Source organism: Vipera berus (genome assembly GCF_964194415.1).
Source record: "Vipera berus genome assembly, chromosome: 4".
Lineage (NCBI taxonomy): Eukaryota > Metazoa > Chordata > Lepidosauria > Squamata > Viperidae > Vipera > Vipera berus.
In genome coordinates, this window is record NC_138206.1 from 8231098 (window position 1) to 8258080 (window position 26983).

Below are 26983 nucleotides of genomic sequence, written 5' to 3' on the forward strand. Positions count from 1 at the left end.
AATATATTAAGGGAAACAAATAATCCAAGTATGAGAGTTTTGATCAGCAGAGCATATTAAGAATATTCTATCAAATCACCATGACTTAATTAATTAAGTTAATTTTTTATTTATTTATATAAATAATACAACTGCATACTGAGGAAAGAATCTGAAAGCTGCTTAAAATCAGTCTGTAGCACCCTCCTCACCCATCTTGAATGGGAATAAATTAAACAGGTTAGCACAGGGGTCGGCAACCTGAAAAAGGAAAAGAGCCACTGGGAACCGGTTCCATCACACATAAAAAAGTGGGAGCCACGTGCGTGCGTCCATGCACGCGCATGCGCAAGAAAAAACGTTTTGCGCATGCGCAAAACGTTTTTTCTTGCGCATGCGCGGACGCGCGCGTTTGCCATTTTTTTTATGTGTGATGGAACCGGTTCCCGGTTGCACAACGGCGACGGCCCGTTTGCAGAGCTACCGCCTTCGGAGGAAGGCGGCAGATCTGCAAACGGGCCGCGGCAGCTTTCCCAACAAGCGGCGCCACTGCCCATTCCGACAGGTGCGCGCGCACCTCTCTGAACGAGCGGAGGTGCGCGCGCACCTCTCCAAACCTATGGAGAGGTGCGCACGCACCTCTCAGAATGGGCAGCGGCGCCGCTTGTTGGGAAAGCTGCCGCGGCCCGTTTGCAGAGCTGCCACTTTCGGCAGCCTGCAAACGTGCCGCGGCAGCTTTCCCAAAGAGCGGCGCCGCTGCCCGTTCGCGCGGAGGTGCGCGCGCACCTCTGCCCATTCGGAGAGGTGCGCGCGCACCTCTCCAAATGGGCGGTGCCACTCTCCATTTGGAGAGGTGCGCGCGCACCACTGCCCGTTCGAAGAGGTGCGCACGCACCGGGCAGCTGGGAGCCGCAGGAGACGGCTCAAAGAGCCGCATGCGGCTCCGGAGCCGCGGGTTGCCGACCCGTGCGGTTAGCAGATAAAACAAAAATTTATTTTGGAATGGCTGGAACTGACTTGCAAATGAAAGCAAAAGGACACAGGTACTGTGGTCCTTGACTTATGACCACAAATGAGCCCAAAATTTCCATGGATAAGCAAGACAGTTGTTAAGTGAATTTTGTCCCATTTTACAAGCTTTCTTGCTGCAGTTGTTAAATCGGTACAGTAAGATGATTGTGAAGTGAATGTGGCTTCCCCATTGACTTTGCTTGTCAGACGGTCACAAAAGGTGATCACATGACCCCGGGACACCGCAACCGCCATAAATACCTGCCAGTTGACAAGCCTCCGAATTTTGATCACGTGACCATGGGGATGCTGCAATGGTTGCAAGTGTGAAAAACGGTCATAAATCACTTTATTCAGTGCCGGTGTAACCTCAAAACAGTCACTAAACGAATGGTTGTAAGTCAAGGACTACCTGTCTGTATTTCTTTAACTAATGTTTTCTTTAACTGAAATGTGAGCAATGGTTTTCAAAGCGGAAACTCTCAAGGTTTCTAACTTCCATGGCCAAAAACCCCACTTGCTAGGAAACCTGTCAAATAGCAATTTCTAAAACAATATTGACAATAGGCTGGCTTGCTGTCAGGGGCCAAGCCATTAACTTAAGGAAACACAATCTTAGAGCTGAGCAGAACTGCTCGGAAAAATTTAATAAACAGACCATGTTTGTTTAGTTAATTGTGATTTTTAACTGGGGCGTAAGAGAGGATGTTTTGCTGAAAACTCCTATCTTGGTAAGGAAGGCAAGTTAAATTAGTTTTGTAACTTTCTGCCTGCAGGAAGGCCTTTTTCCATGCACCAGTGACTTCAGCTTTCTACAATCATTGAGGTTTTACACCAGACTGAGTTTTGAACAGATCTATCTTTCACTGTCACTCTTTTCCCAAGACTTTTCTTAGTACAGTTGTACCAAATATTGCTTTGCATTCTAAAGCACGAGTGAGTAAGTATACAGGTCGTCTTTAAGTTACAACCAATTAGTGACCGTTCGAAGTTACAATGGCACTGAAATAGTGACTTATGACCATTTGTCACATGTACGACCATAGCAACAGCCCAATGGTCACGTGATCAAAATTCAGATGCTTAGCAACTGGCTCATATTTATGACCGTTGCAGTGTCCTGAGGTAAATGTGATCCCCTTTTGCGACTTTCTAACGAGCAAAGTCAAGGGGGAAGCCAGATTCGCTTAACAACCGTGTTGCTAATTTAACAGTTGCAGTGATTCCCTTAACAGCTGTGGCAAGAAAGGTCGTAAAATGGGGCAAAAAACTCACTTAACCAATGTCTCACACACCAACGGAAATGTTGGGGCGTGCCTGTAGGCCAGAATGGTACAGATCCCATAAAATCTGGAGTCACAATTCACGTAGTCTTCAGCTTAGCAACGGTTGCTTAGCAATGGTTTGAAGTTACGGTAGGCCTCCCCAAAATGGTACTTATGATCCAGATTTGAAATTTTGATGGCTGCCCCTGGTGGGGCAGGTGGACACAGGATCACATTTTGAGTGCTCAACAACTGGTCTCCTGTTGAAATGATAACGATTTATGACTTTATTTTTATTTATTTTTTTGCTGGAAACCAGCATTTACTTCTGGTTTTCAACAAAAATGCCCATTGTGGGCAATAGGTTCGCTTAATAACCGCCACAAAAATGTTTTAAATTCCTGTCGGTCACATGCTGACCCACTTAGCAACTGGCACGACCATAGTTCTGGACTCAATTATAGCTGTATAGTTAAGGACTACGTGTGGTTGAAAATCATTAGCAGACTTTCCCTCCATTATGAGGCATGAAGCACATGGAGAAGTGTAGTATATGATCTAAAATAGCTGAGGGAGGGAGGGAGGGAGGGAGGGAAGGAAGGAAGGAAGGAAGGAAGGAAGGAAGGAAGGAAGGAAGGAAGGAAGGAAGGAAGGAAGGAAGGAAGGAAGGAAGGAAGGATAGAAGAATGGGTGGGTGAGTGGGTAGATGGAGGGAAGAAAGGAATGGATAGAAAGAAAGGGCAGGAGGGAGAGAGGGAGGGAGGGAGGGAGGGAGGAAGGAAGGAAGGAAGGAAGGAAGGAGGGAAGGAAGGAAGGAAGGAAGGAAAAACAGATGGAAGGATGGGTGGGTTGGTGGATAGATGGAGGGAAGGAAGGAATGGATAGAAAGAAAGGGCAGGAGGGAGGGAGGAAGGAAGGAAGGAAGGAAGGAAGGAAGGAAGGAAGGAAGGAAGGAAGGAAGGAAGGAAGGAAAGAAAAATAGATGGAAGGATTGGGTTGGTGGATAGATGGAGGGAAGGAAAGAATGGATAGAAAGAAAGGGCAGGAGGGAGGGAGGGAGGGAGGGAGGGAGGGAGAGGGAGGAAGGAAGGAAGGAAGGGAGGGAGGGAGGGAGGGAGGAAGGGAGGGAGGAAGGAAAGAAACCTTTTTCCCATTCTCAACCACGTGTGACACGCTCCTCTGTTCCTTGCCAATTTGTTCTGAATACGTATGGTTTTCTCATTTAAACATGCCATCTTTTATTCTGAACCTTTATTCTCAGAAGGGATTGTAAATTGTCCAGAGTCCTGTTGGATTGAAGCAGCCTCTAAGCCCCAGCAAGCAAATAAACAGTCTCCCTATCTCTCTCTCTCTTCCCCGGCCCCCACATTACATCTCTTAATCCATTCTCCAAATATTCCATGGCCCTGATCCTTATTTCTTCAAGCTCTAACTCCCCAGATGTTGCTGAATTACAATTTCTCAGCATCTCTAGAATGTAAGGGATGCTGAGGATGGTAGAATAAGCAACATCTGGAATGGGCCAGATTGCCGATTCTCTGTTTTGGAGCATCTGTTTCTTGACAAGACTTGTGTTTTCTTTTCTTTCTTTCTTCCCTATTCCGTTTTCTTCATTGCTGTAGCTCAGGTCGAAAATTATGCTTCAAGTCATTCAGTTGCCTGCAGTGGGCATGTTTAAGCGATCATGAAAGGCTGTGCCCCAGGGAGAAGAAGAAAGACATTCAATCTCCAGGAAAATAAGTCCTGTGATGTTGGAAATATCACAGAAATGTTAGAATTAACGGGAATTTTCATCCTGAATTCCCTGTAGGCTTTTCTTAAGACTGCGATCGGGAAAAGAGAATGGAACAGTGAGCCAGCCTGAGCTCTGGGATAGGTAACTGCCTTCCGTAAAATTAAATTTTATTTATGTTTCGTGGTATTCAATGAAGCATTGATTGGCAGGAGCAAAGAGGCAAGGCGGGCCATGAGTTCAACCACCGAAAGTCTAGACAATGGAGTTTCTATACTGTGGGAAAATTATTCTGTCTCAGTTCAGCTGAAGCGCAAGCGATCCGATTAAATGTGAGACGAAAGGCCACTAGGAAAAATGTCTTCTCCATAAGAATGTTGGAAGGGACCTTGGAGGTCATCTAATCCAACCCCCTGCTCAGGCAGGAAACCCTATACCATTTCAGACAAATGGCTGTCCAGTCTCTTCTTAAAAACTTCCAGGGTTGGAGCATTCGCCGATTCTGGTGGCAAGCTGTTCCACTGACTAATTGTTCTAACTGTCAGGAAATTCCTCCTTAGTTCTAGGTTGCTTCTCTCTTTTGTTTAGTTTCCATCCGTTGCTTCTTGTCCTGCTTTCAGGTGCTTTGGAGAATAGCTTGACTCCCTCTTGTTTGTGGCAGCCCCTGAGATATTGGAAGATTGCTATCATGTCACCCCTCACCCTTCTCTTCATTAAACTACACATACCCAATTCCAGCAACCGTTCCCTATATGTTTTAGCCTCCAGTCCCCCAATCATCTTTGTTGCTCTTCTCTGTACTCTTTCTAGAGTCTCAACATCTTTTTTACATCGTGGTGACCAAAACTGGATGCAGTATTCCAGGTGTGGCCTTACCAAGGCATTGTAAAGTGGTATTAGTACTTCATGTGATCTTGATTCTATCCCTCTGTTAATGCAGCCTAGCACTGACTTGGCTTTTTTGGCAGCTGCAGCACACGGCTGGTTCATATTTAAGTGATTGTCCACTTCAACTTACAATCATAACTGGGACCAGAATTTTCTTTGCTAAGCAAGATGGTTGTTAAATGAGTCACAGCGATTCTACAAATTGTTTTCGCATGGTTGTTAAGCAAATTACTGCAGTTGAATGAATCATGGGGCTATTAAGAAGATTCGGCTCCCCCAGTATGACTTTGCTTGTCAGAAACTGGTGGGGAAGGTCGCAAATGGTGATCAGATGACCCTGATGTGCAACCATCGTAAATTCATGCCACTTGCCAAGTGCCTGAATTTGAATATGTGACTATGGAGAAACTGCAATAGTCATAATAAATGAATGAACCTTTATTATCAAAGTACAACATGTGTACAGTAAGATTGGCTGAGCTTCCCTTCGTGCCCTCCCCCCCTCACAACTCACAGTGACAACAAACCCACCATCTCGTTACACCATGTGAGCGAATTGCACAACACACCAGCCTCGCAAGTCAATCATACATAGAGTTATTTCCCGTTCAGGAGCCTGACAGCCCATGGATAGAAGCTGTTCTTCAGCCTGTTGGTATGGCTGGCTATATTCCTATATCTCCTACCGGATGGTAGGAGAGTAAAGAGATACCGTCCAGGGTGTGAGTCATCCCTGAGAATTTTCCTCACTCTTCCAAGGCAGTGGGCCCTGGCGATGTCATCCAGTGGTGTCAGGGGACAGCCCACAGTGTTTTGTACTGTGCTCACCACCCTCTGTAATATCTTCCTATCCGCAGCTGTCAGGCCAGCATACCAAACCACAATATATATAAATATATATAAACCTTTATTGTCAAAGTACAACATGTGTACATTGAGATTAGCTGAGCCTCCCCCCGTGCTCTCTCCCCCCAACACACAGTGACAACAAACCCTCCATCCTACCACAACATGTGAACCAACTACACCACACACCGGTCTCCCAAGTCAATTCTGCATAAGATTATGTCCCATTTAAAAGCCTAACAGCCCACGGATAAAAGCTATTTTTCAGCCTGTTGGTACAGCTGGCTATATTCCTATATCTCCTACCGGATGGTAGGAGAGTAAAGAGATACCGTCCAGGGTGTGAGTCATCCCTGAGAATCTTCCTCACTCTTCCAAGGCAACGAGCCCTGGCGAGGTTATGCAGTGGTGCCAGGGGAAAGCCCACAATGTCTTGTGCTGTACTTACCACCCTCTGTAATACTTTCCTGTCAGACCAGCATACCAAACCACAATACCATACGAGAGGACACTCTCTATAGTAGACCGGTAAAAGAGGGTCATTAGCTGTTGTTCTACCCTGTTCTTCCGCAAGATCCTAAGAAAGTGAAGCTGTGGAATGGGGAATTTCTCCGAACCATTGTTTGCTTGTTTGTTTTGTAAATATTTTATTAGGATTTTTTAACATAACATAAATCATTATAAAACTGAATGTTGTCTGGGTAACATTTATAAAACAGTCCTAAACAATTAATTTCTATAATCTATATTCCATATGTTTATTTCATTTGATTTCCCCTTTCCTCAACGTATCTTTCTTTGCAAAACCTTAGATTAAGACAATTTTATTTGCTTAACAACAGTTAAATATATAGTTTCAATAATCCAGTGTATCATTTTAGTTGCCTTATCATGAATCCTGTCACCATGTTTATTTCAACTTATTTCTCCCCCCAAATTCTAAATACAATCTTTTTAACACTTAACTATATTTACATCCCCTTCATGGATTACTGCCTTGTCGTGGCGAAGGGGCTTGCGTAATTCAATGAAGCTATGAGCTATGCCGTGCAGGGCCACCCAAGACGGACAGGTCATAGCCGAGAGTTCTGACAAAACGTGATCCACTGGAGAAGGAAATGGCAACCCACTCCAGTATCTTTGCCATGAAAACCCTATGGACAGTACCAAAAGGCAAAACGATATGACGCTGGAAGATGAGCCCCTCAGGTCGGAAGGCGTCCAATATGCTACTGGGGAAGAGCAGAGGCGCTAGTACTAGTAGCGCCAGAAAGAATGAAGCGACTGGGCCAAAGCCGAAAGGACGCTCAGCTGTGGATGTGTCTGGTGGTGAAAGGAAAGTCCGATGCTGTAAAGATTTTTTCTCCATAGGAACCTGGAATGTAAGATCCATGAATCAAGGAAAGCTGGACGTGGTCAAACAAGAGATGACAAGATTAAACATCGACATCTTAGGTATCAGCAAACTAAAATGGACAGGAATGGGTGAATTTAATTCAGATGACCATCAGGTATACTACTGCGGGCAAGAATCCCTCAGAAGAAATGGAGTAGCCTTCATAGTCAATAAAAAAGTAGGAAAAGCAATACTGGGATACAATCCTCAAAATGACAGAATGATCTCAGTTCGAATCCAAGGCAAACCATTCAATATCACAGTAGTCCAAGTCTATGCCCCAACCACCGGTGCTGAAGAGGATGAAATTGACTGGTTCTATGAAGCCCTACAGCACCTTATAGAACTAACACCCAAAAATGATGTCCTTATCGTCATGGGGGATTGGAATGCTAAAGTAGGAAGCCAAAAGATAACTGGAATAACAGGCAAGTTTGGCCTTGGAGTACAAAATGAAGCAGGGCACAGGCTGATAGAATTTTGTCAAGAGAATACGATGGTCATAGCAAACACTCTTTTCCAACAACCCAAGAGACGGCTTTACACATGGACATCACCAGACGGTCAACACAGAAATCAGATTGACTATATGCTCTGCAGCCAAAGATGGAGAAGCTCTATACAGTCAGTAAAAACAAGACCAGGAGCTGACTGTGGCTCAGACCATGAGCTTCTTGTTGCAAAGTTTAGGCTTAAATTAAAGAAAGTAGGGAAAAGTGCTAGGCCAGTCAGGTATGAGTTAAATCATATCCCTGTTGAATATACAGTAGAGGTGACAAATAGATTTAAGGAATTAGATCTGATAGACAGAGTGCCTGAAGAACTATGGACAGAGGTTCGCAACATTGTACAACAGGTAGCAACCAAAACCATCCCAAAGAAAAAGAAATGCAAGAAAGCAAAATGGCTGTCTGAGGAAGCTTTGCAAATAGCTGAGGAAAGGAGGGAAGCGAAAGGCAAGGGAGAAAAAGAAAGATATGCCCAATTAAATGCAGAATTCCAAAGAATAGCTAGAAGAGATAAGAATGCCTTCTTAAATGAACAGTGCAAAGAAATAGAAGAAAACAATAGAATAGGGAGGACCAGAGATCTTTTCAAGAAAATTGGAGAGATGAAAGGAATGTTTCATGCAAAAATGGGCATGATAAAGGACCAAAATGGCAGGGACCTAACAGAGGCAGAAGAGATTAAGAAGAGGTGGCAAAATTACACAGAAGAACTATACAGGAATGAGCTTAACATCCCTGACAATCACAATGAGGTGGTCACTGACCTCAAGCCAGACATCCTAGAATGTGAAGTGAAGTGGGCCTTAGAAAAGCTGAGCAACAACAAAGCTAGTGGAGGTGACAGTATTCCAGCTGAGCTATTCAAAATCTTAAAAGACGATGCAGTAAAAGTGCTACACTCAATTTGCCAGCAAATTTGGAAAACGCAACAGTGGCCACAGGATTGGAAAAGATCAGTTTACATTCCAATTCCAAAGAAAGGCAGTGCCAAAGAATGTTCAAACTATCGCACCATTGCACTCATTTCTCATGCTAGTAAAGTTATGCTTAAAATTCTACAAGCTAGACTCCAGCAGTATGTGGATCGAGAACTACCAGAAGTACAGGCAGGATTTCGAAGAGGCAGAGGAACTAGAGATCAAATTGCTAACATACGCTGGATCATGGAGAAAGCTAGAGAGTTCCAGAAAAACATCTACTTCTGCTTCATTGACTATGCTAAAGCCTTTGATTGTGTGGATCATAACAAACTGTGGCAAGTCCTTAAAGAGATGGGCATACCAGACCATCTTATTTGTCTCTTGAGAAATCTATATGCGGGCCAAGAAGCAACAGTGAGAACTGGACACGGAACCACTGATTGGTTCAAAATTGGGAAAGGAGTCCGGCAAGGCTGTATACTGTCGCCTTGCCTATTTAATTTATATGCAGAGCACATCATGAGAAAGGCAGGGCTAGATGAATCAAAAGTTGGAATTAAGATTGCCGGAAGAAACATCAACAACCTAAGATATGCAGATGATACCACTCTAATGGCAGAAAGTGAAGAGGAACTATAGAGCCTCTTGTTGCGAGTGAAGAAGGAGAGTGCAAAAGTTGGGTTGAAACTTAACATTAAGAAAACCAAGATCATGGCATCCGGCCCTCTCAATTCCTGGCAAATAGATGGGGAAGAAATGGAGGTAGTGACAGATTTTATTTTCCTGGGCTCCAAGATCACTGCAGATGGGGACTGTAGCCAAGAAATTAAAAGACGCTTGCTCCTGGGGAGGAAAGCCATGGCAAATCTAGACAGCACACTAAAAAGCAGAGACATCACCCTGTCAACAAAAGTGCGTATAGTCAAGGCTATGGTCTTCCCAGTTGCAATGTATGGCAGTGAAAGCTGGACCATAAGAAAGGCTGAGCGCCAAAGAATTGAAGCCTTTGAACTATGGTGCTGGAGAAGACTCCTGAGAGTCCCTTGGACTGCAAGGCGATCAAACCGGTCAGTCCTAGAGGAGATCAACCCTGACTGCTCTTTAGAAGGCCAGATCCTGAAGCTAAAACTCAAATCCTTTGGCCACCTAATGAGAAGGAAGGACTCACTGGAGAAGAGCCTAATGCTGGGAAAGATTGAGGGCAATAGAAGAAGGGGACAACAGAGAATGAGGTGGCTGGATGGAGTCACTGAAGCAGTAGGTGTGAGCTTAAATGGACTCCAGAAGATGGTGGAGGACAGGAAGGCCTGGAGGAACGTTGTCCATAGGGTCGCGATGGGTCGGACACGACTTCGCAACTAACAACAACAATATTTACATTGGTGGATTTCATTCTTTTTTTTCCCCATACAAACCCTCTCATGCTTTTATATTTCCCAATCAATAGGTAAAAAAGTAAAAAGAAACAAAGAAAAAAGAGCAGCTTATTTCTCCCTCCGTGTTTTAAATGTTCTTACAAATAACAATCATGTCAACATTCAACTACATTTACATTAGTAGATTTTGTTCTGTTTTTTCCAACCATTGTTAATTGGTGATGGTTAGCTGAAGGACATTAGCAGCTGCCTCACTGCTTCATTACACATTAAGGAAAAGTTATAATTTGGCTGATCTTAATAGTTTTTCTCCCTCATAGCTCTACCCAACCTTTTAGACATGAGCTCAGCTGCTTCTCGAACCGCAAATTAAATGAACACTGATAAATCAGTTGGTGCACTGAATTTGGAGATAGACAGAAAGGGGAAACCGGTGTCTACTCTTAAAAAAACACCAATCTCAGTTATTGATAGATTTTTGATTGATCCTAGATATAGGAAGAAAGAAAGGATCAAGTCTTTCTCCAGTGTACACAAGCAATATTCAGTGTCCTCCTAGGTTTCTTATTTCATTTTCTAAATCCTTCCTATGCTATCTCATTGTGGATTGGAGTGGTTCACCTTCCATAAAATCATGGCAATGATGCATCAACCAAAACCTTGAAAAGTTCAGTGGAAGAGCACCGTATCGCTGGCTTTCTTGAAATTTTATTTTTTAGTTCATAATTATAGTCTGCCTGTCTTGCCATCGAGGGACCCTAAGGCCACTTACCAGACAAAAATGACAATATAAAACATCACAATATTTTTATTATATATTTATTTTCTGACTAGCTTGCCATCAAGTGACCCTAGGCCACTTTACAACAAGATGAAAATGTTGAAACTGTGGGAAGGGCCATGAAGATGTAGAAGAAGGACAGGCAGACCGGGAGGACGGAGTCAAGAGAGGAATCAGCTTGGAGTCATTAGGTAAAGGTAAAGGTTCCCCCGCACATGCGTGCTAGTCGTTTCCGACTCTAGGGGCCAGTGCTCATCTCCGTTTCAAAGCCAAAGAGCCAGCGCTTGTCCGAGGACGTCTCCGTGGTCATGTGGCCGGCATGACTAGACGCCAAAGGCGCACGGAACGCTGTTACCTTCCCACCGGAGTGGTCCCTGTTTTTCTACTTGCATTTTTACATGCTTTCGAACTGCTAGGTTGGCAGAAGCTGGGACGAGTAACAGGCGCTCAACTCTGCTACGCGGCACTCGGGATTTGACCCGCCAAACTGCTGACCTTTTGATTGACAAGCTCAGCGTCCTAACCCACTGAGCCACCGCGTCCCTCTGACCTTGGAGTCATTACATTCTCACAAATGGTCTAAGTCTATTTCCTGTCGAATTTCATTAATTTAACCCCAAAGAAAAACACAATGTGAAAACATAAGAAATGTTTTTTGACTTACGTAAGGAATAGTGTCCAACGTATCTGTATTGACAATAATAGGAGCAGGGCTGGCCTGGGAAAGAGAGAGAGAGAGAATAACAAGTTTACAGAACTGATAAACTATTTACATCAAAAGCTGTTAGTGCCTCAATCACAAAAAGGTTGATACCCTGGTTTGAATGTCACTGAGGAGAAGAAGAAAAAAACCATCCCATAGCAAATCAATAATGCACACTCATTATACAGAGGAACGGAAATTAAAATTTGCATTTTGGCGGTAGGATATACACACGCTCTAAAATCCTGAGTGTAATGCACAGCAGGCTTATTGTTGTGATTCAGGGTCAGCCTGTGGGTTTGGCAGTTGGGTCGGACGATTCAGAGGAGGAGGAGGGGAGTGTTGGAGAGCCTGCAGAGAACAGCCCGGAGGCTTTGCAGAGCCCTCAGCCAGGCCCCTCCCATCTGGTCACTATGCAGACCCAGCTGTGTGAGCCTGACAGCGTGGATGAAGATGACCCACAGCTGGCCCTGTTCAAGGACGCCCGACGCAGGAGGCAGTCAATCAGGAGTAAACAGAGGAAGGCAATGGGGCACCTCGCAAGGAGGCAGAGAGAAGCCACGCCTTGAACTGTTTAAGAGGGGAATGTGTGGGAGGGCTGGTTTGCTGAAGGCAACCGTTTGAATAGCTCCTGTTTCATGGTTCGTGTTTTTGTTTGGCTCTGTTTGCTCTGTTTTATGTCAATAAATTTGGCAGGCTTAGTTCCAGCCTCTTGCCTTTTTGTAAAGGGGTTGTCCCTGCCTTTTCTGCAGGGCCGGTAGTAGGCTGGTACAGAACAGTTATATCCGGATTGCTTATATTGCTTATATTGCTTTTTTTCTTCTTCGTTTGACCTTTTCTTTTAGTTTTTTTGGGGGAGGGAAAGGATAATTTTGGGATTGGTTGGCTCATGGTGTAAGAAGTTGAAATCAAATTGCATAATAGGCCGAGGGCCAAAATCTGAGTTCTGCTATGGCACAGAGTTTGTTTTTGGAGAAGATCTGTATGTTATTTCAGTCTAAGTAGTGGGCACCAGAGCAACAGTATAATATATCATGCAAAATATTAATGAATAGAGTACATTAGACACAACTGTTTTATAGGTTCAACATCAATCTCTGCCAACATCAGTCTCTGAAGATATTCTGAAATAGACAAGTCTTTATGAGTCCACCTTAGGCACGAAAGCCAGCTGGGTGACTTTGGATCAATCTCCAGGAGAAGGTGAGTTCTAATCCTGCCTTAGGTATGAAAACCAGCTGAGTTACTTTGGAACAGTCACCCAGGAGGTAGGGAGTTCTAGTCTCGCCTTAGTCATGAAAGCCATCTGGGTGACTTTAGAACAATCACCGGGAGACAATGAGTTCTAATCCCACTTTAGGCATAAAAGCCAGCTGGGTGACTTTGAGCCAATCACCAGGAGAAGGTGAGTTCTAGTCCTGCCTTAGACATGAAAGCCAGCTGGGTGACTTTGGAACACTCAGCCAGCAGGTGGGGAGTTCTAGTCTCACCTTAGTCATGAAAGCCAGCTGGGTAACTTTGCAACAATCACCAGGAGATGGTGACTTCTAGTCCTGCCTTAGGCATGAAAGCCAGCTGGCTGACTTTGGGATAATCACCTGGAGATGGTGAGATCTAGTCCTGCTTTAGATAGAAAAGCCACCTGGTCATGCTTGGGCCAGTCACTCTAAGCCCAATGTACCTCACAGGGTTGTTGCTGTGAGGAAAATAGGAGAAGGAAGGAGTATTATGTATGTGTCTTCTCCATCTTGAGTCATTGATTAAAAATAATAAAGTGGGAATATAAATAAATAAGTATACTTTAGGGCTGCCTAAATCTTGGCTTGGAAAGTTCCCAAATCATTGCTGAATTCTTGCAGGTCCATCCCCGATATGCTTTTCATTCTGCTTTTTTAAAGCATTTTTATTCCCTGACCTCTTTGCCCTGTCCTTCTTTTCTGTCCCTCCCCCCCTTATAGTTCTCCAAACATCCTATACACCGCCTGATGAAAAAATAGTTTCCTTCTAGCGAATCTTGTTCTCCCTTGGGTTTAATCAGGTTGCTTAGTATCCTGCTGCTAAGACAAATGGCAGCTGCAATGACAGATTGGAACAGATCATTGGGACCAGGAAGAGCATCTCCCCTCTTTTAAAATAGCAACAGCCCTTAGACTTATATACCGCTTCACAGTGCTTTACAGACTTCACTAAGGGGTTTACAGAATCTGCATATTGTCCCCAACAATCTGGCTCCTCATTTTACCAACCTTGGAAGGATGGAAGGCTGAGTCAATCTTGAGCTGGTCAGGATCGAACTCTTGGCAGTCAGCAGAATTAGCCTGCAATACTGCATACTAACCACTGCACCCCTCCCTCCCTCCCTCCCTCCCTCCCTTCCTTCCTTCCCAATAACACTTAGACTTACATACTGCTTCACAGTGCTTTTACAGCACCCTCTAAGCCGGACTCGCGACGTCACGTGACGTTGCACGACGTAACAGGAGTGTTTTGCCATTGCCGGCAATGGGGTGGGCGCGGCTTCCATGTGACGTGTCCGGTCCATGGACCAGCAGTTAGACACCCCTGCTCTAAGCAGTTTGCAGATTCAGCATATTGTCCCCAACAATCTGTGTCCTCATTTACTGAGCTCAGAAGGATGGAAGGCTGAGTCCACCTTGATCAGGTCAGGATTGAACTCCAGACTGTGGGCAGAATTAGTCTGCAATACTGCATTCTAACCATTGTGCCATCACGGCTCCTTCCTTCCTTCCTTCCTTCCTTCCTTCCTTCCTTCCTTCCTTCCTTCCTTCCTTCCTTCCTTCCTTCCTTCCCTCCCTCCCTCCCTCCCTCCCTCCCTCCCTCCCTCCCTCCCTCCATTCGCAATAGCACTTAAAAAGAGAGAATTATGTTTCATCTGCGTTGTTAAACAAATTAATTAAATTCACTTTCTGCACCAATAGATAGAGCTCTATGCAGTCATCCTTTGCACTCATCCCTCGCAGCCATTTTCAGTTTTGCAATGCTATGATATACGAACAATATACGCATGCTATATTAGAATAGGCGCGCACAAAACGAAATCTTTCTTATTGCTGCATTATTCTCTAAACATTATTCTGAAATGAGGTGGGGGGGAAATGGAGGCAGAGTGGGCAAGATATGGAAAATGAGCAAAGATCCCCCTCACAGTGACTGTTTTTAAGCCAGGTCTTGCCCAATCTGTACTTGTAACCTTTGATATTTTTTTTCCTGCCTGAATGTAAAACTTTGCTTTTCTCCACACTGAAACTCATTTTGTTGGCTAGGGCCCATTGTTCAAGTTTGTCAAGATCTTTTTGGATCCTGAGTTTGTCTCCTGGGGTGTTGACTATTCCTGCCAGTTTGGTGTCATTTGCAAATTTGATGAGTTCCCCTTCAATTCCCTCATCTAAGTCATTGATGAAGACTAGTCAAGGAGAGAAGCAACCTAGAACTAAGGAGAAACTTCCTGACAGTTAGAACAATTAACCAGTGGAACTACCTGCCTCCGGAAGCTGTGAATGCTCCAACACTGGAAGTTTTTAAGAAGAGACTGGCCAGCCACTTGTCTGAAATGGTATAGGGATTCCTGCCTGAGCAGGGGGTTGGACTAGATGACCTCCAAGGTCCCTTCCAACTTATTATTATTATATTGAAGAGCCCTGGGCCTAAGACAGAGCCTTGTGCTACCCCACTGCTTACTTCTCTAGTCAAGAACAGGTAGGTCTTAATATACAACCATCCATTCAGTGACTATTTGAAGTTGCAACAGCACTGAAAAAAAAGTGATTATGAATGTTTTTCACACTTACGACCCCAGCAGCATCCCCCATGGTTATATGATCAGAATTAGGACGCCTTAGCAAGTGGCTCAGATTTACGACGGTTGCAGTGTCCTGGGGTCATGCAATCACCTTTTGCCACCTTTTGACAAGCAGAAGACAACAGGGCAAGCCAGATTCACTTAACAACGCTGCCACTAACTCAATAACCCGCAGCGATTCAATGAACAACTATGGCAAGAAAGGTCGTAAAAACGGGGCAACATTCACTTAACAGCTGTCTCGCTGAGCATCGGAAGTTTAAGTCGAGGGCTACCTATAGGCAGATCATAATAAAGGAGTTAGCTTGAACTCTGCACGGGTGACTTTGGTTGTTCACAGCTGCAACTTGCTTGTTTCAATCTCTGGACTACGTAAGGTCTTCTTCAAGTCTTTCCTTAATGGCTCATTCATCCCTCCCCCAGTTAACTTCTCTCTTAAATTTCCCCAAAGTCTACTTTCCTTTCCACAATCAAGGAAAAGCAAGCAAGGTTGTGGCAGTGATGCAAGCCTCAGTCCTTTGGTACATGCATCACAACGTTGCACACCTAACCAAAGGAATGGAGTTTCTGGCTTGCTAGCGCAACATCTGATGAACTTATTACAGATGCAAAAGCAATAGCACTTAGCAATAGCACGTAGACTCATATACCGCTTCACAGTGCTTTATAGCACTCTCTGTATAGTTTACAAGGTCAGCTATTTGCCCCCAACAATCTGGGTCCTCATTTAACCAACCTCGGAAGGATGGAAGGCTGAGTCAACCTTGAGCCCGTCAGGATCGAACTTCTGACAGTGAGCAGAATCAGTCTGTAGTATTAACCACTGTGCCACCATGGCTCCTATTTATAGCTATAGCAATAACAGTTATTGGCCCTAACAATTTGGGTCCTCATTTTATTGACCTCGAAAGCATGGAAGGTCTGAGTCAACCTTTAGCAGGTCAGGATCAAACTTGTGGCGGTGGGCAGAATCGGCCTGCAATACTAACCACTGTGCCACCACAGTTCCTATTTGTAGCACCAGCACTAGCACGTATTGACCCCAACAGTCTGGGTCCTCATTTAACCAACCTCGGAAGGATGGAAGGCTGGGTCAACCTTGAGCCGATCAGGATCAAACTTCTGGCAGTGAGCAGAGTCAGCCTGCAATACTGCGTTCCAACCACTGTGCCACTATGGCAACCTTTAAATGGATTGAAACGCATAGTAGCTGGGGACCCAGACACTAATTATCCTGGACTCATTTTGTACTTGACTACCTGAGCCAGTGATGGCGAAACCTTTAGAGACTGAGAGCCCAAACTGCAACCCAAAACCCACTTACGTATCGTCAGGTGCCAGGTGGGCGTGGCCTATTGTGTGGGTGTGGCCAATTGGGTGTGTGTGGCCCATTAGGCGGGTGTGGCTCCGGTGATAACAGCAGACTGGGTGGGACTAAAAAGTTCAATCAATCAATTCCAACTTTGTGAGATCTTTTTTTTCACCCACAAGAAGTTGAAATTGATTGATTGAACCTTTTTTTTTTTGCACATGGCATTGGAGGCCTAAAGTGAAAAGGTTTAATAAAACCCAACTGAAGGCCTAGGACTGGGGTGACGGCACACATGCCCACAGAGAGGGCTCTGCATGCCACCTGTGGCACGCATGCCATAGGTTTGCCACCATGGACCTAAGCGTTCTCTATCCTGCAATTTATCTTTTTGTATACTTTGGATTAGGGACGCGGTGGCTCAGTGGGTTAAAACGCTTGTTGATCAGAAGGTCAGCAGTTTGGCAGGTCGAATCCCGAGTGCCGCATAGCAGAGTGAGCGCCTGTTACTCATCCCAGCTTCTGCCAACCTAGCAGTTTGAAAGCACATGAAAATGCAAGTAGAAAAATAGGGACCACTATGTTGGGAAGGTTGGCGTCTAGTCATGCCGGCCACATGACCATGGAGACGTCCTCAGACAAACGCTGGCTCTTCGGCTTTGAAACAGAGATGAGCACCGGCCCCTAGAGTCGGAAACAACTAGCACGCATGTGCGGGGGAACCTTTACCTTTACCTTATACTTTGGATTGGATTGAATTTCTGGCCAGTGTGACAGTCCTAATCCTGCAAAGGCCTGGTATTGAAACCCCATCCTCCATGTTCCCCACACTCAAATTTGATGTACTGCCAATATAATATTCAAATTTAGCACTGCATTATTCTGTCTGAATTAAATGCAAATTAAACAGGCGAAGGATCTTTTCAGCCAGCAGAGATAGAAAGGCAGGCAGGCAAGCGGGCAGGAAGGATAGCAGGAAGGAATCAAGGAAGAAAAAAATGTGTCTATTCACATCGCCGGCATCACACTCAAAGAGAGAATAAAAGCTTTTCAAAATAATTATCTCCACACACATCTGTGTTGTATTTTCTTTTCTTTTTTCCCCCCCGAGGCTGAAGCAAAGGATGTGAATATGAAATATTAATAGATGCCTGTTGTAAAAAGGATGATGATGGTGGTAAAAATAAAATAGTAAAAAGTCAACCAGCAAAGGATTAAATAAATATACTGGATATGGAAGACAATTTCTGGTTCAGATTTCACCTCAACCATGAACTCTCTAGATAGGCAAGTTCTCCATTATTTAAAATAGTTTATAGAATTGTGGCACGGATTAAAGATCCCTGTTACCCCTGACAGTGGCGTAGCGTGGGGGGTGCAGGGGGGGCCGGCCGCACCGGGCGCAACATCTGGGGGGGCGCGCTCGCACTGAGCTGCTCAGGGAGCCCCAAGGGCTGCACAGAGTCGGCTTGGCTCCGCTCTCGAGCTGCTCTTTCTTGCAAAGCGAAACGAGTCCGGCAGGTGAGATGGGCGGCCACATAAACTGAATAAAATAAATAGAAGCGCCCAACTCTCTGCCCAGGCTCAGGCCAACCGCAAGCGCCCCGCAGGCGCCCCGGCAGGCTTGGCCGAGCGAAGACGGACCCGCCGGCCGGCTGGCCTAGCTTCATGCGCATGCGTGGCTTTATTTAGCGGGGCTCACGTGCGAGCTTGAATGCAGCGGCTCTTGTAGGTCGGAGCCCCGCCCAGCCGCCCTCGAGAGGGACCCGGAAGCATCCCGCATGCGCGCGACTCTTCTTGGAAAGTCTACGCCACTGCAGGGCGCGTCTTTTCGGCGGTGCCATGACGTCACCGGGTTAGGGGGCGCAAATTGCCCCGGGTGCTGACAACCCACGCTACGCCACTGACCCCTGAGCATCCTTGCCTGAGTTGAAGATAAGCAGAGTGAGTGTCATACTTGCTCATACAGGTGGTCCTCAAGTTACCACCACAACTGGAGTCCAAAATTTCTGTGGCTAAGTGAGACATTTCTTAGGTGAGTTTTGCCCTGCTTTATGACCTTTCTGGTCATAGCTGTTAAGTGAATCACCGCAGTGGTTGAGTTAGCGACACTCTCGTTAAATGAATCTGGGTTTCCCATTGACTTTGCCTGCCAGAAGGTCGCCAAAGGGGATCACATGATCCCCGGATGCTGCAACCGTCATAAATGTGAATCAGTCGCCAAACACCTGAATTTTGACCCCGTGACCAAGGGGTGCCAAAGTAAAAAAAAAAATGGCCACAAGTCACTTTTTTCAGTGCCCTTGTAACTTTGAACGCTCACTAAACGAATGATTGCAAGTCAAGGACTTCCTGTACTTGAGTGGAAGATTATTCAAAAAAAGTCAGATCTCTAAATGAGCCAAGAAATCTATATGATTGTCACCACTCAGCAAGTTGGGATTATCCGATCTCGTCAGTCTTATCTGATTCAACTCATTTGTGACTGTTCAAAATCACAACGGCACTGGAAAAAAAGCGACGTACGACCGTGTTCACACTTAAGACCATTGCAGCGTCCCCGAGGTCACATAATCAAAATCCAGATGCTTGGCAACTGACTCAACTTTATGACGGCTGCAGTGTCCCAGGGTCCTGACAAACAAAGTCAATGGGGGTGGGGAAGCCAGGTTCAGTTAACCACCATGTCTCTAACTGAACAACTGCTACCATTGCGGCAAGAAAGGCCATAACATGGGGGAAACCCCGCTTAACAACTCTCTCGGTTAGCAACACACAATCTAGGCTTAATTGTGGTCGTAAGTTGAGGACTGCTTGTATAGGTGACACTGAGAGATACTCTGGTGGGTTTGAAGAAAAGAAATGATCATATTAATACAGAAACTGAGACGTTTTCAATGCCATGAATTAAAGAGTGGTCTGAATCAAGATTTATCTCAGATGAATATTAAGGTGCTGAACTAGAAGCTGGGAGATCATGAATCCTGGTTTATCCTTAGAAGCTGGCCAGTCCCTAATCCTCGGCCTAACCCTCTATGCAGCCAGTCCCCTATCCAGAGGTTGATGTGGGGAACAGAATAAACAGAATAACAGAGTTGGAAGGGACCTTGGAGGTCTTCCAATCTTCTAGGCCAGGGCTTGGCCAACCTTGGCTCTTTTATGACTTGTGGACTTCAACTCCCAGAATTCCTGAGCCAGCATGGCTCAGCTTGGAAACCTCTCCCTTTCCCCTCAGCATGGCTGGCTCAGGAATTCTGGGAGTTGAAGTCCACAAGTCATGAAGGGGCCAAAGTTTCCCCCATGCTGGCTCAGGAATTCTGGGACTTGAAGTCCACAAGTCATGAAGGGGCCAAAGTTTCCCCCATGCTGGCTCAGGAATTCTGGGAGTTGAAGTCCACAAGTCATAAAAGAGCCAAGGTTGCCTACCCTAGTCTATCTAGGGAAAATAGGAAGAGGATCATTATTTGTGCAATATGTAAGATAGGGGAGATGTAAGTCAACTAAATAACTTTCCAGCCCTTATGTTGGAGATTATTAGAGGCAAAGTTTTATAGCACTTTTTGGAAGAAAAAACCTACCGGTATTTGTTGAATGAAAGAGTACATTAACCCAAAGGGACCAAGAAGATATTGGACTGAATAAAGAAGAAAGAAAGAAAAAACAGGATAATGAGATTTCTACAAGTATCATCAGGAATAAATGAGCAGATGAAAGCTACAGGAGAGGATCCCTAAAATAAATTTCTAAAATTAAACCCTGCAAGACCAAATACACTTTGTGACATCTGTTCATCCGGTAATCCTTTCATTTCCTACGGGCTCTAAGGAAGTGGATTGATGCTTTTCGGATACGTTGAACCACAACTCCCAGAATCCCTAGCCACCAGGGGTATCGGCAGGGAAGGATCAAGGAAGTGAAAAAAGCAGGGGTTGTCCAAAAAAACCCCCCATATGTCAAAAAGTCAAGATAGAGTGGATGGGAAGGGGCAGCTGACAAGGAGCAAGTAGGGCCATTTCAATGGTGACAGACAGAGGGAGATACTGCATAGGTAGTCCTCGAGTTACGAGCAAAATTGAGCCAAAATATTTTGTTGCTAAGCGAGACAGTCGCTAAGTGAGGTTGGCCCCACTTTACAACCTTTCTTGCCAGAACTGTTTAAGTGAAACACTGCAGTGGTGAAGTTAGTAACATGGTTATTAAGAGTATCTGGTTTTACCGTTGACTTTGCTCGACAGAAACTTGCAAAAGGGGATCATATGACCCCGGGACACTGCAACCGTCATAAATATGAGTCAGTTGCTAAGTGTCTGAATTTTGATCATGTGACCGTGGGGATGCTGCAATAAGTGTGAAAAGCGTTTTTATAAGTGTGAAAAACGATCGTAAGTTCCCTTTTTCAGTGCCGTTTTTAACTTCAAACACTCATTAAACAAAGTGCTGTAAATTGAGGACTACCTGTATCTCAGTCCTAGCCTATATTTCTGAGAGTTAGGAATTCAACAGGTGTATGGCTTCAAATACTACCTGTTAGCCAAAATTAGGGACATCTTACCATCTTGCTTTGTATAAGTTTAACATTCTTTTAACCAGAAACAAAACTATTTAAAAAAATCTAATCATGGTTTAAGATTTAGCCACAGGGATGATCAATCAGTAGCTTCAAGGCTATAAATGGGCACCTTTGATTTCTTCTTTTTTAAAAAAATGTTTTTGTAATAATACTGATAGACAATGAGAAACACTCCAGTTTTATCTATTAAGGATGTGAATAAGGTTCTAAGAGGCAGTATTTTCAATTTTAAACAAAAATCAAGAACACAGGGGGCATGGCTTCAAACCAACATTGGTTTGAAGAAGTTAACAAGAGGTTGGGCAACTGTTTGTCTGAAGTGGTATAGGACAGACATGTCAAACACAAGGCCTGGGGGCTGGATCCGGCCCGCGAAGTGCTTTCATGTGGCCCGCGAACCCATCCTGGAAACAGTGATGGTCATCTATGCTGAATTTCGTGGTGGTCATCTATGCTGAAATACATTCAGTCTTAGCTCCACAAGGCCGTCTGGAAACAGTGAGGGACTGGCCCGTGCCGCATCGGCACTGCCCCCTGGGCACACGCTAGGGAGGTATCACCCTTTGTGAGGAATGAAGAAATGCACCACCGCATTTCTCTCTTATCATCAGGGAGAATACCCTAATCCCAGTTTTTCTCAGCCTTAGCCACATTAAGACTGGTAGACTTCAATTCCCAGAATTCCTCAGCCAGCCAGTCATGCTGGCTGGCTGGCTGGGGAATTGGAATTGAAGTCCACCAGTCTTAATTAATGTGGCTAAAGTTGAGAAACCCTGTCATGGTCATTTAGCAACGACTGTGTCCAAAACTTTGCTTACACATTCCAGCAGCGGTTCTATTTGATCTCTACATCGGAAAGTTTGGCTGAAGTCTGTTAAGCGGAATTAATTAAGTGTTTATTCAGATTAAAGCATGAAATTGATTCCGAGTCATCTGGGGCCAAATGCTTGGCAATTAGCTGAAGTCACTGTTGCATCCTGCCAAACAGCAGAATGAATGAATGAACGAACGAACGAATGCAGAAGAGTTTTGGCAACACCAGCAGAGCTCAACAGCAATCACGGCTGTCAATGGCACACAGATTAATGGCCGGGAGCCCATCTCATCTTCAAGCGAAGAGCTGTTAAGTGGTGTCTCAATTTCCAGTGACAGAAGACATGTAATCAGAAGAAAGAACTTGGCCACTTCTAAGAGAAGAGGGTCCTTAAACTCAGTTGCTGTCTTCAGACATGTTCAAAAAGTTTCCGACGCAGCCAAGGTGACTTTTGTGTATTCTGAGATGAACAGAAGGTAGCTGATCGCTTCCCCCCCCCCCGCCCTACAAGTTGAAAATAAAATAAAAATAAATCAACACACAAGGAGAGCGAATATCATTGGCTTGTTCGGAGTTACATCTTGGTAAGCATTTTTCAAAGCCTCGGACTGGTTTATTTTGAGATTTTTAGCGTACATTTTATAATGTCTTGTAATTCTGCACAGATGACTCAGTGTTATGTAGCTCCCAATGGGCCTTTGGTGTTACTGACAAGATTTGGCCAAGGTCAAACTTCAAACAACTTCGTCAAAGAGGTAGCTATCAAATCTAGTGAGTCCAGAATTGGGCATGAAATGCATTCGTGTTTCAAAACAGCAGGAGGCTTATAAATTACGCATGAGCAAACGAATAAGGCCTTGGGCAATGCAATTATTACAGATGAAGCGATCAAACGGAGAAGGAAGATTTACAGTTAGGCCTACTTAATCCTGGTGGACCACAACTGACATCTGGATCCGCTAACTCCAAGAGTTAACACTGGAGAACAAGAAGATTTATAGTCCGGGTTGGGCTGTGGGGTCCTTGGTGCTCTCCGAGCTTGGTTGTTTTCTTGCAGACATTTCATTACCCAACTAGATAACATCATCAGTCGTAAAAGGGATTGGGGTTTGCTTACAAAAAAGAAAAAAAGAGAGAGCAATCTTCTAGCACTGATGGTGTTGGCTAGTTGGGTAATGAAATGTCTGCCAGAAAACAGCCAATCTTAGAAAGAAACAAGGATCCCACAGTTCTATAAATATTCTCTTATTCTATCAGTGCCTTCTCCATTTGAGGTTAAATATAATCATAATCATAATAGTAAAGTTGGAAGGGACCTTGGAGATCATCTAGTCCAACCCTCTGCTCAGGCAGGAAATCCTATACCATTTCAGACAAATGGCTGTCCAGTCTTTTCTTAAAAACTTCCAGTGTTGGAGCATTCACCACCTCTGGAGGCAGGTTGTTCCACTGATTAATTGTTCTCACTGTCAGGAAGTTTCTCCTTAGTTCTAGGTTGCTTCTCTCCTTAATTAGTTTCCACTCATTGCTTCTTGTCCTGCCTTCGGGCACTTTGGAGAATAGCTTGACTCCCTCTTCTTTGTGGCAGCCCCTGAGATATTGGAACACTGCTATCATGTCACCGCTAGTCCTTCTCTTCATTAAATTAGACATACCCAATTCCAGCAGCCGTTGCTTATATGTTTTAGCCTCCAGTCCCCTAACCAACTTTGTTGCACTTCTCTGTACTCTTTCTAGAGTCTCAACATCCTTTTTACATCGTGGTGACCAAAACTGGATGCAGTACCAAGGCATTGTAAAGTGGTATTACAGAGCCTGGGGGCAGAATCAAAAGAGGACTTAGCCTCAAGTCACTACGTAGCCATAAATAGACTAAATCCACTTAACAACCATGTGACTAACTTAACAACTGCAGTGATTCACTTAACAGCTGTGGCAAGAAAGATCATAAAACAGGACAAACCTCACAACTACTGTTTTGCTTACCAATGAACACAGAACATATAATAATAGAGTTAAACAATAATAGGCAAAACCCACCTAACAACTGTCTTGCTTAGTAACAGAAATTTTGGGCTCCACTATAGTCGTAAATTTGAACTATGGTGCTGGAGAAGACTCCTGCGAGTCCCTTGGACTGCAAGGCGATCAAACCGGTCAGTCCTAGAGGAGATCAACCCTGACTGCTCTTTAGAAGGCCAGATCCTGAAGCTCAAACTCAAATACTTTGGCCACCTAATGAGAAGGAAGGACTCACTGGAGAAGAGCCTAATGCTGGGAAAGGTTGAGGGCAAGAGAAGAAGGGGATGACAGAGAATGAGGTGGCTGGACGGAGTCACTGAAGCAGTAGGCCTGAGCTTAAATGGACTCCAGAAGATGGTAGAGGACAGGAAGGCCTGGAGGAACGTTGTCCATGGGGTCGCGATGGGTCGGACACGACTTCGCAACTAACAACAACAATAGTCGTAAATTAAGAGTACACATATAAGGATGTCTAAACTGCTCATCTTTCTATCCATCAATTATTTATCTGTCTGTTTATCTATCTCCTACATTTAATAGTTCTCTTCAACCATTTTCTTCGTTCCTCTCTTCTGAAACAGAACCCATTTTCCCAAGAGAAACTCAGAGTCAGAATATATTTCACACTGATATTGTGGCACCAAGCAGATGGCCAGGAAGAACAATTGGCTTTCAGCAGCACACAGAACAATGGTCAACACATAATGAAATGTGATGAACAAGACTTTGACATATTTTTTAATTGGATTCCTGTAACAATTCATCAGAGCTAATTGTGTAAAAGCCATCGACTAATTTTGCACTACATTAGCTCAGTGGTTGGGTTTTATGTCCTTAACACACACACACATACACACGCAAACACAGAGACACACACACATAAACACACACGCAAAGAGACTCACATCTCTGGAAGCCTTATGTAAAATAAAGTGAGGCTAAATGCTACTCATTATGTAAAAAGAGGATTCTTCATTTTTTAACGAAAGGATTCATTTTGTTCACTCAAGCAACAAAACACGGTCGACAATCTGAAAAGCCGAATAGGTTTTAAAATTACAATCAAAGCTGACAGCTCATCTTTACATTATTATTTTTTTTACAGATTTCATCACCTCAGAAATATTAAAAAATATTTTAGGCTTATCTTCTGGAGAATTTTGACAGCAGTGCCTTCCTAAAAATATCACTGAAAACGAGATCTTTCAAACCAGTTATAAACACAATTCAACTTCTTTTCATATAAAAGGATCTCAGCAAAGAGATAACGTGCTAACATTTTCTGAAGCAAGGTGCCTCATTATTATTATTATTATTATTATTATTATTATTATTATTATTATTATTATTATTATTATGAAAATTGACATAGAAGACCTCTGTAGAGATTCCTGAGTGGACAAACTCTTTAGATCTTTAGATACAATTCATGGATTGCAATACAGATAGTCTTCAATTTATAACAGTTAGTTTAAAGACCATTCAAAGTTTACAACAGCACTGAAAAAAGTGACTTACGACACATTTCATGACCATTGCCACATCCTCCTGACGACACGAGCAAAATTCAGATGCTTGGCACAACTGACTCATATTTATGATGGTTGCAGTGTCCCGGGGTCACGTGATCCCCCCTTTTGCGACCTTCTGACAAGCGAAGTCAATGGAGAAGCCAGATTCACTTAACAACCCATGTTGCTAACTTCACAAATGCAGTGATTCATTTAACAACTCTGGCAAAGAAGGGTTGTAAAATGGGCCAAAGTTCACGTAACCACTGTCTTGCTTAGTAATGGAAATTTTGGGCTCAGTCGTAAGTCAAGGACTCCCTGTATAGCTGGATTAGATCCTCCTTTTTTCCTGCTGGTGATCTTTCTACTGACGCAGTCCAGAAATTTATTTGGCCGTCCACATTCTAAACTCATTTTGCAGTCAACTGCTATGCATACCTAAATCCTTTTCTTCCGTTGTTCTGTCTCACACTGTACCCACAATGCTGTACCCTGACAGGGGATTCTTTTTCCCTACGTTCATGATCTTCCAGTTAGAAACACTGAAGTGCAGTTTCCATATTTTGGACCAATTTTCCAGCAGTGCCAAATCTTTTTCCAATATTTCTGCAAGAAAATGGAAGCAACGGATGGAAACTAATCAAAGAGAGAAGCAACCTAGAACTAAGAAGACATTTCCTGACAGTTGGAACAATTAATCAGTGGAATGACTTGCCTCCAGAAGTTGTGGGTGCTCCAACCCTGGAGGTTTTCAAGAAGAGATGTTTGTCTGAAATGGTATAAGGTTTCCTGCTTGAGCAGGGGGTTGGACTAGAAGACCTCCAAGGTCCCTTCCAACTCTATTATTATTATTATTATTATTATTATTATTATTATTATTATTATTATTATTATTATTAATAATCACACAGTCAGCCAGATGTTCAGACTGGATTTTGCATTTTTGTCTACCTATTGAGTCCTTACCAAGGACCTGGGATAGGCAGATGTGGGTGTTTGATGGTATTACAGATATCGTCGCAGGATGGAAGCAGTTCCTAGTAAGGCTGCCTTTTGCAATTGACTAATGGCGAATTTTTCAATGCCAATGGTGTTCAACTGGTGCTCCCGGTGTTTTGGGATTGCACCCAAGGTGCCTATTACTACTACTACTACTACTACTACTACTACTACTACTATCATCATCATCATCATCATCATCATCATCATCATCATCATCATACCTATCGAGTCCTTACCAAGGACCTGGGATAGGCAGATGTGGATGTTTGATGGTATTACACATATCGTCGCAGGATGGAAGCAGTTCCTAGTAAGGCCGCCTTTTGCAATTGACTAATGGCGAATTTTTCAATGCCAATGGTGTTCAACTGGTGCTCCCGTTGTTTTGGGATTGCACCCAAGGTGCCTATTACTACTACTACTACTACTACTACTACTACTACTACTACTACTATCATCATCATCATCATCATCATTATCATCATCATACCTATCGAGTCCTTACCAAGGACCTGGGATAGGCAGATGT

General features: G+C 44.1%; 1 protein-coding gene across 1 annotated transcript in view; it reads right to left on the bottom strand.

The window, feature by feature from the left end:
* The window catches only part of DLG2 (discs large MAGUK scaffold protein 2), a gene marked incomplete at both ends in the record, with an annotated part of 1167883 nt that overhangs the window by 328855 nt on the left and 812045 nt on the right, over positions 1–26983 (bottom strand). The window contains one exon of the mRNA XM_081327813.1: positions 11368–11421. Within this exon, the coding sequence (XP_081183939.1) occupies positions 11368–11421 (54 nt within the window). The remainder of the gene's footprint in view (positions 1–11367; positions 11422–26983) is intronic.